The 9398-nt window shown below is 55.4% G+C and overlaps 1 protein-coding gene across 1 annotated transcript in view; it reads left to right on the top strand.

The window, feature by feature from the left end:
• Window positions 1–6: 6 nt before the first annotated feature.
• Window positions 7–9398, top strand: part of AJAP1 (adherens junctions associated protein 1) — a 38165-nt gene continuing 28773 nt past the window's right edge. Inside the window, exon 1 of the mRNA XM_042031958.1 lies at window positions 7–33. Coding sequence (XP_041887892.1) covers window positions 11–33 — 23 coding nt within the window. The 5' untranslated portion in view covers window positions 7–10. The remainder of the gene's footprint in view (window positions 34–9398) is intronic.

The raw sequence follows: 9398 nt of genomic DNA, 5'->3' as shown, positions 1-9398 counted from the left end.
GACGATGTGGATGCGACGGCTCCCGGGAAGCAGGTAGGGCCGGGGAGCGGTGGCCCCGCGGGGCAGCGCCGGGCGCATCCCGCCGCCGGGCGCGCTCGGGGAGCGGCGGAGTTAAACCATGAACTTGGAGTGGGGAGCGGGGAGAGGGCTGGGGAGCGGAGCGGGGTGCGGGACGGGGAGCGGTGTGTGGAGCGGAGCGGGGAGCGCACAGCGCAGCCGGCGGCTGCCGGCGCCCGGGGAGGCGGCCGGTCCGCGCTCCGCTCGCTGCCGGGCTCCCCCCGCCCGGTTTCCCCGGCCCCGCTCGCCCGCCCTGCCCAGGAGATGGATCCGCGGTCAGCGTCCCCTCGCCGGCTGCTCGCTCCCCCCTGGCCGCCCCGGCGGGGGCCGCTCGGGGGAAGGGGCTGGAGGGGCGGCCGGGGCGCGGGCAGATGGATGGATGGATGGATGGATGGATGAACGAATGGATGGATGGATGGATGGATGGATGGATGGATGGATGGATGGAGGGATGGATGGGTGGATGGATGGATGGATGTGTTCGGGAGATTAATCGAGAATTGCAAAGCAGAGGAGACGGAGGCAAAGTGTTACGTAACACATTTTCATTACCGCTGCGAAGTCATCTGAGCCGAAATCTTGTTATTTCCATGGTGCTGTGGCTGGAGAGCCCTGGCCCCGGACCCTGCCTGCGTGCGGCCCCGGGGCCCCAGCAGTACCCGGGCTTTGGTGGCTTCAGCCCATCTCAGCGGAATCGAGTGAAAGCAGCAGTGGGTTAAACAAGTGAGACCCTAAAGAAAAGTGAAATCCACGATCTGTTTCGTTCTCCCCAACCCGGTTTTGTATTTGGAAAGTCCTGGTTTTGAGCGGTTGTGTTGGGCAGGGGTCAAACATCCAACGTCCCTCCACCGAGCGGGACGGTGGTTCCGGCACATCACCTGCTGCTGGGGAGAGGGGTCCCAAGGCGAGCAGTCCCGAGCCGCCACCTCACTCCCGCAGCTCGCAGCGGGCCCTGTGGCTGCTCCCCGGGGAGCAGGACTGGGTGGGCAGGGGAGCAGCGGGGTGAGCGGATGGGTGCGTGTAGCCCCCACCGCCAGCCCTACCCCACGCAGCACCTCGGGGAGCCCATCAGCCCGCGCCGCCCCCCGCGCCCCTGCGCTCCGGCAGAACATGGCTGCAGCTTGGGGGCACGGAGGGAGGCGGGCAGGGCCCCCCGAATCCACGGACAGCGAGTGGTGATGCGAAAAGCCTTTGTCCGCCACCCTCGGGAATCGCTGGAGGCTTTGCCCCTCTGCCCGGGCTGTGGATGGAGTCCTGGAGGGTGAAACCTGAACTGAGGTTTTGTCTGTGCTGAGCAGCTGGGGGAGGCCCTCGGCCTCTCTGTTACACTCCCGTGCCGCGCCGCGTATTCCAGAGGCACGTGGCGAGCCGGCTTCCAATGCCCCCCCGTCTTTGTCCCGTGCCTCCGGCTGGTGCACCCCGACAGCCCGGGCACACCGGAGATGTCTGACATCGGAGACAGCTGCCGCCGGAGATGTCTGTCCATCCGTCAGCCGAGGATGCGCTGCTGCGTGTGGGAAGGACAGAGTCTGTGGTGATGTAGTGACCTTAGGAATTCCTCCCGGCGAAAGCACCCGAGGGTTTTCTCAGGGTGCCACGCGTTTGGATTTATCGTGTGTCCGGTGAAAAGCCCAGTGGAGCTGGAGGGCCGTTTCCCAAGGCTGGCGCGGCAGAAAGCTGTAATCCTGGGAACAGAGGACGCCCTCTGCTTTGTTATTTTTGAGGAGAGTTTAGCAATGGAAACAGGAGCCCTCTGCTTGCTTCCCTCCTCGATTCATTCGCCTTGCGAATTTCTGTGTTGTGTATCCTGGATCCCCAGCACCAGGCTGTCCTTTCTGCCACCTCATCAGCTTCCAGTCCCTCCGTGTTTTATTTTTAATAAGAGATAACTTTACTGCTAACCTTGCCTGCTGCTCTCCCTTCTCTCTAACTCTAATTGCTTCTGGCTTTATTTCTGACATTTCCCATGTCATTTCTCCTCATTTTCTCGAAGACTACTAGAAAAATAGCTCCAGGAGAAGCAGTGGAGCTTTGCAGCGCCCGTTTCACCCCACGCAGCCTCTGCCTGGAGCAGCTGCCTGCGGCGGGGAGATGGTACCGTGCTGCTCCTTTCAAGTCGGATCCCTTTCGCCCGGGGCGGTGGCAGTGCCTGACCTCGCGGCGAGACGTGCTCCTCCGCCGGGGAGGGCAGGACCTGTGCAACTGCATTGCTCAGAATTATTCGGTTCCTGTCAAGGGGAGCTGCTGCTCCCCGGTTCAGAGCAGGGCTGAGCGAGCAGCGCTGCCCTGAAAGCCTCTGCCAGGTCCCAGGGATGCTCCAGCCTTGCTCTGCTCTTGGCAGGTGTGGGTGCTGCGGGGCAAAATCTGTTCTTTGGGGAGGTGGCAGTGGCTCTGTCACTCCCTGAGTGTGCACAGACATAGGTGTACGTGCACACGCCTGCGTCAGTGCCTGCGCCCGCCTGTGAGGGCACGGCAGCTTTCTGCAGCATGCCAGGCTTCCAGCGCTGCCGAGGACTTCCCCTCCATAGCTACGAATATAATGTTTTAAACAATATGCCACGGTTTTTACAGCATTGAGCTGTGGAGTGATTTGCAGTAGGAGTAAAACCACCGTTTGCAATTTCTCGGCGATTGTATAAAACAACTCATTAAAAGCATACATCCCTGCACATTGGCTCCGTGGAAACTTTATGGGCCTTGTAGTTACTGCCAAAGAAAACATTTTCCATGAATTTCACTCATCAGGTTCACACTGTCAAATGTAGATTCAGCCGCTCGTCAAAGATGCAAGCCTTGCAGTCTGGGAAGTAATGAGAGCAGTAAGAAGTGGGAGTTAATGGCCTCCACTAAGGAGTCCTTACTCATCCCGCATCCACACAGGGGCTGAGCTGGCTGCTCCCGGGTGGATTGATTGCCACAGAAATTCATCTGGTGTCACTGGCTATGATACTTAACAGCCACAATAATGCTTGAATAAACTGCACTTTTATGCAGCGGTTCGTACCTCCACGCTGGCAGCAATTTCCCAGATGAGGCGAGGGGAGCGGCGCGGGGCTTCGGCAGCCGCTTCCCGGAGCATGAATAATTGTTGTAATAACGCCGGAGCCACTGCCTTGTCTTCGTGGTGTCTCCAGTGGGGTGGCGGGTGGGAGCTGTTGTGGTGCCACCGCTTGCCTGGGATGTTTGGGGGCTGCCCCGTGTGGCAGCTGCTGTGCCAGCCTTCGGCAGGCAGGACACGGGACGGGCGAGCTGCCGGCCCAGCTGCTCCCGGTGCCGGAGTGCCATGGCTTGGCTCTGCCTTATGTACATGGTCATCTGCTGGAAAGAAGGAGTTGCTAATGTTCCTTCAGAACCCAGCCTGTAACAGGGAATGGCAGCCAGGCAGAGGCCAGCTCTCCAACCTTGTTCCCACCTTCTCTCACCCAATCTGATCCTCGAGCTCTCTCAGCATGCCTTATTTACCTCGGTATCTATAGGTAGGTACGGATACAGGGCAGTGGTGAGCACTGCCAGCAGCTCCCAAGGGCAGCTCCATAGGGTGTGAATAAGCCGTGGGACTTCCAACAGGTTTGAGGTTCATTATGAAAATGTATGCACTCTTAAGCCTTTAAATATAGCTAATGGGAGAAGGACTGGGAGGAAAGATTACCAAGATTACCGGAACCTCAGTGCGCCGAGCAGGAGGAGCAGGAGCTGCTCTGCTCCGGGTTGTGGTGCCTGTTGTTCTCCTCGAGGGCTGGTGGTGACCAAGTGGGCAACAACAGTTCCAGCCCAACAGAGTTTGGGTTTGACAGCAACACTCTTCTAGCAGGATAATTTCTGGAGGCTGAATGTGTTGGGTGGGATCAGTGGATGGTGTGACATTGTTGGCGCTTTCACCCCCTCCTTTAAAACAAAAGGGCTTTCCTTCTGTTCTGCCTTCCACCCTTCCTCCCTTCCACCTTCCTTCCCTCCCACGCTGGGTGGTGCTGCTGGGAGGGGGCTCCTGGCCAAGCCCAGCATCCCAGCAGCCACCATGGGTTATGAGGGGTTGTTCCCGAACCTGCTGCTTGGCCCTTCCTCACCTTGGCTCACTGTTTTCATCAGAGCAAATTTTATCACTAAGAGGATGTAAACTCTGGACCTGAAGTGACTCCTTAAAAATGGAATTTGAGTTTATATGAATATTTTTCTGTGGCTCTTCTTACTGGGACTTGCACCTACAGACTTTGATAGCTTATATAATTTCCTGTGATGGAGATGTACTTCATCTAATTTCACTTGGAAATGCATTGATTAAATCAGAACTGCTGAGAGATTTAAACTGAGTCTCAGTGGCCTGAACTTAACTGTGGGAGGTTTACCTGCCTTCATCCTTCAACATTAATTTGGTTTTATGAGGATTCCTTGTGAAATGAGGTTTTCTCTGCTGCTGAATCTCTGCTGCTTTCTGGGTTTGTCAGTTGCTTTCTCTGGCCTCAGAGGCTCTGCAAGGCAAAGCTGCGCTAAAACCTCCGTTCAGTGCAGCACTGAGCTCCTTCACCGGGGATGTGGTGGGGACTGACAGGCATTTTGGCTCCATCACCCCCCAGTGCCCCTCGCACTCTGCCCAAGCTGGAGGCAAAGTGCCCACACTGCCTGTGGCGTGGTGGCAGGGCCGGGTGCTGTGCAGTGGGGTGCTGACATGAGGCCAAGGTTGCTGGGTGTGATGCTCTGGGAGCAGGGTGGAGACCTGCCCCAAGTGCAGCTGTGTGGGAGTGTCCTACCTCAGTGCTGAGAGATTTGGCATTTATGGTCCCAAGCAACACTGAGAAAAGGAGGAACAACCCAGCTTGGCTGGAGGTGGGTGAGCAGGGGTGGGGTCAGTGGGTGCTGGGTGCCCAGGGCAGGAGGCCAAAGCACTCACTGGGACTCGCCTGAGGACTTACAAAAATAAATAAAGCACATCATTCACAAAGTGCTCATTTCCAACTCTGATCTGCAAAATGTCTTCTTGTGACTTGGAAATGATGCGTAGGCAGGAGATACGCTTTGACATGCGATGATTTTTGTTGAAGTTTGCTCTGAAGGTCTTTCTTGGCAGCTCCGCTTTCCTGGCAGTGCTGGAGCATCCCAGGGGCACTATGTCCCTGCTGCCAATGGCTGCTGTGTCCCCACGAGCCAGAGCCACTGGGAGCAGAAGCTGTTCCCTGGCACAGCATCTCTGTGGGTATGGAAAGGACTCTTCAGCTCCTGCTGCAGAAACTGGCAGGGAGGAGAAGCAGCGCCTTGGCTGCAGAGCTGCTCCGGACCCCGGCTGAAGCATCCGTGGGATGAGGCTTAGCCGTGGCGAGGCGGGAGCAGCGAAGCTTTGCTGGCCTGGCTGCTCCACTGCTGGAAGTCAGCTCCACTGACTTCCAAATAAAGGCTGAGCAGAAGCTGCTTCAAAGACAACACGTAGCCTGGGAGCGGCAAGGCACTTCCTTCAAAAGGCAAGTCTGGATCCTTGAGGTGGAAAAACAGGAGCTCAACAGAGGGCAGATGCCCTAGCACAAGAGAAGCGTGGAGATGGGAACGTGCTGGTGCAGGGGTGACCGTGTGCCGCAGGACACCGGCAGCACAGCACATGCTGTGTGAGGAACCACCTTGTGCCACGCAGGAGAGCGGATTTGTAGCTTTCATCTACAGCTTGGTGAGAATTGATGGCTCCTGTCCCCAAGGGTATTGGCTGTGCCTCTTCTGCAATATCCTGGGATGGTCAGGAGAAACTCCAGCCATGTTTTATAGCACTATAAATAGGGGATGTGGCTGTGTGATGCCAGCTGAGGAGCTGTGCAGAGCTGCTGTGCTCGGCATGGGAAGGCTGGGGACATGCTGCTCAGCAGCAGCGTTCAAGGCACTGGTGAGAGCAAATGCCGCTAATTGATGTTGCCACTTCACTGCACGCCATTCAGGTTGAAGATGTGACAAGGTCGGGGGCAGCTCAGGTTGCCCCCCCGGGAATTGCCTGCCTGGCGAGCACACGAAGCTTCCTCAGGGACGCGTTCCGTAATTGCCTGAGTCCCGCGCGTGACCCCAGCCCTGCTCCCGGAGCCTGCGATAGCATCTCTGCTCCCTTCGCAGGACTCCAGTAATGAGGCATCAGTTAATTGACATGGATGAGGACATCCACTTAAGGACCCACCGGAACGCGGGTGATGAATGCCAGGAGATGAAGCCGCGCATCCCGCCGGGAGCGTGGTTGGCTCTGCCTCATCCTGGCCAGAGCTAAAGCTTGGCTGAGTCCGTAGCGGCGGGGCGTTTATGTAGGGAAGGTGTGACCATTCCAGATGCCAGCAAGTGTTATTTTAGAAAGAGCTCCCAAAATGAATCAACCTGTCTTCTACAAGTAGCTGTCATTCATGCGTTTCCTTACAAAGTTTTTAATGGAAAGGACAAGGATGACTTATTCATCTTCCTGTTTCTTGTCTTTGTAAGGGGCTCTATTTTAGCATCATCCGACATGATACACTCAGGACTTACTCTGGGCTCCTGTCAAAGTGACATATTCTCTGGCAAAATCAATTTTGCTAATTTTGATGGATGAGGATGGATGCGCATAGGTGCCTTTGAAGGAAGTTGAGATTCTGAGGGATGCAGGAGGTCATCCCTTGCTGCCAACCCATTGGAGATAATGCTGCAAAAGTTTAATCTCTCCCGCAAAGGGGATTATTGTTTTTTAATGAGATGCAGAGCGCAGTGATCCCTGACTCACTGGCAGTTGGGCTCTGAGGGGCTGTGCCCCCAATGGCACAGTGTTCTTGAGGTCCTGGAGGCAAATCCTCATCGTCACTTTGATCCATCAGGATTTTGCCATGGCTGCAGTTGGGAGAGCCTGTGAGCTGCCTGGCTTCTGTATGCGCAGTGAGATGGCCACGGCAGGGAGAATGGCTCTTCTCCATGGAAAAGAAACTGCTCGGTGCTAAAAGGGATTTAAAACTCTCTGTGACAGGATCAAGAGTCTTTGCCCTGGAGTTCATTCCTGCTGCCTTCACTTTCTATTTTAGCTTGGCTTTTTCATCATCTTTTTGGGCTGTTCTTTCTCCATGCTGCGTGTCACGCTGACCCTTCTCTGGCAGCGGGATGTCCCTGTGGTGGGGCTGGGCACAGCCGGTGCTGTCTCAGGAGTTGGGGGGGTGGGGCAGGAGCTCCCCAGGACCACCAGCCAGAGCCTCGGCTGGGCAATGCAGTGCCCTGCACTGAGCTCCCAGCTCCCAGGCCTTGGCTTTCTCCAGGCTTCCCTACTGACGATTCACACCTTCAAAGAGAGCTCTGCTGCTCCATTTTTTCCTATTGTATTTCTTGCTCCATAAAAGCCATCTGTTCCTCTTTCTGTGTTCAGAGTCTTCATTCCTCTCATCTTCTCCATTTCTGTTAGAGTTTATGGAGCTTTTGAAATTATTGACGTGTTGCCTGTGTTCATTCCTGGGGATGGCTGCTGAGGTTTCCGGGCAGGCTGTGCATCTCTGGGCTGCCGGGGACTTCCCAGGAGAAAGGCAGGTTTGGATCTCAGCCACTGCAGTGCAAATTGAGAGCAGCTCCACCAGGAGACTGTGGTGCTGGAGTGAAGACCCGATTTAGTTGGACTTCCATGTGTGGACATCCAGCCTTTGCTGTGGGGAAGGGTCGGCTGGGCCTGTGCTGGTCAGCCAGACGCTTCCAGCGGGTCAGTGCTTGTCTTTGCTCCTGGGAAAGCAAGGCACTTTGGGAAGCCATCATTAAAAATCCCGTTATGAGGTATTTTCTCCCTGGGTCTGTTCCATGGTTGGAGGCGTTTCCCGTTGATACGGATACCACGGTACGCTCTGATGCGCGGCTCCTGCGAAGACACATTGTGTTACAAAGCCACCACAGACCTCTTTTAATTGTTTTGTTTTAAAGCTTGTTAAGCTGCTACTTTAGATGTACTGAGCCAACTTATCTTATTTTTGTTTTAGATCAAAGCATTTCCCGCATTCATTGTAATGACACGCTCGAGCACATTCATTTAGAAAATAAGATCAGTGCTGGGTTATTTATCTGGAAAGCGGTGGGGTTAAAGGGCAGCATAAGCTGTAGCTTTGTGCCATGGTTTTCCTCTCTGTAGGTCCTCCAGAGCCGAGAGCTGGGTTGAATTATTTGCTATCCCTTGGAATCACATTGTGAATATGTATTCAGAGGAACAAAATCCCTCATAAGCTCCAGTCTGGGATCTGGCAGGACTATTACCATTCTGGTGGGGAGAGCCTCGCTTCTGCCATGCCATTCCCATTCCATCCCATCCCATCCCACCCCATCCAACAGTGCTGGGCATTGCATCCTGCTTGGACACCCCAGTGCAGTCCCTTTATCCAAGGGAGAGACCTGATCATGCTGCAGTTGATTGTACAGGAGGCAGATGTGTGGCAAAGGAAGAAAATTCATGAGCAAAACAGGGAAAGCAGAAAATCCTTGGATGGCAGCTGTGGGGAAGTGCGCTGTCCTGCCTGCGCCTGTGTCCACAGCAGGGAGCCCCTCAGCTCAGCCGCTGGCCCTATTTATTGTGGTTAGCATTAACTAAGAGCAGGGATGATCTCTAAGCTCTGGTTTTAATGTGCTTCTACATATGTTGCAGCCCTGTTCCCTCAGCAGACTGATTTTTGTACATGGGGGAGTGTTTTCTGTCCTGTGATGGGGATGGGAGAAGGCGGCACTGTCTCGTGTGCCAGGACCTCCTTGGTCGCCATCAGTATGTAAAGCCTGGGCAGCAATTCTGTGGTGCACGAGAAGGTGGAATACACGAGGAGGTTTGGGTAGAAGCTAAAATGAGGGGAGAAACCCCTGATTTCCTTAGGTTTATGGATTGTTTTTAATATCAGCAAGAGCAGAGCTTGAGACTGTGGCTCTTCAACAAGATTTTGGTGGATCTGGATATCTGAAACTTCCCAGCAAGTTGTGTCTGAGCTGGAGCTCTTGCTGCTGCCTGGTCCCCAGCGCTGGTGCAGAGCTCAAGGGGGGGATGAGTGGGGTAAGTTGGCGACAGGTGCCAGTTTGGGCTGGAAAGCCAGCGCTCACAAACCCCCTTTATCCGGGAGGGACAAAAGCCGAGTGTTATCGCTGCCGGGTTGATGAAACGCCCCACTGTCCGTCCCTGCCACGCTAAATGCACGCAGTGTTTGCTGGCTGGGGCGGCCGGGTGGCAGTGGGGGAAGCGACGGCCGTGCTGTGCCCACTGAGGGGGATGCTCCAGTGGTACCCACACCATGTTTGCTGGGAGGGATGCTCCAGTGGTACCCACACTGTGTGTGCTCAGAGGGATGCTCCAGCAATACTCACACTGTGTGTGCTGGGAGGGATGCTGCAGCAGTACTCACACTGTGTGTGCT

The sequence above is a fragment of the Corvus kubaryi genome, unplaced genomic scaffold (genome assembly GCF_017639235.1).
Source record: "Corvus kubaryi isolate FWS band 111438036 unplaced genomic scaffold, C.kubaryi_AGA036_p1.0 37352, whole genome shotgun sequence".
Lineage (NCBI taxonomy): Eukaryota > Metazoa > Chordata > Aves > Passeriformes > Corvidae > Corvus > Corvus kubaryi.
The sequence above is the reverse complement of the archived record's forward strand: the minus strand, read 5'-3'. Positions and strand labels throughout refer to the sequence as shown.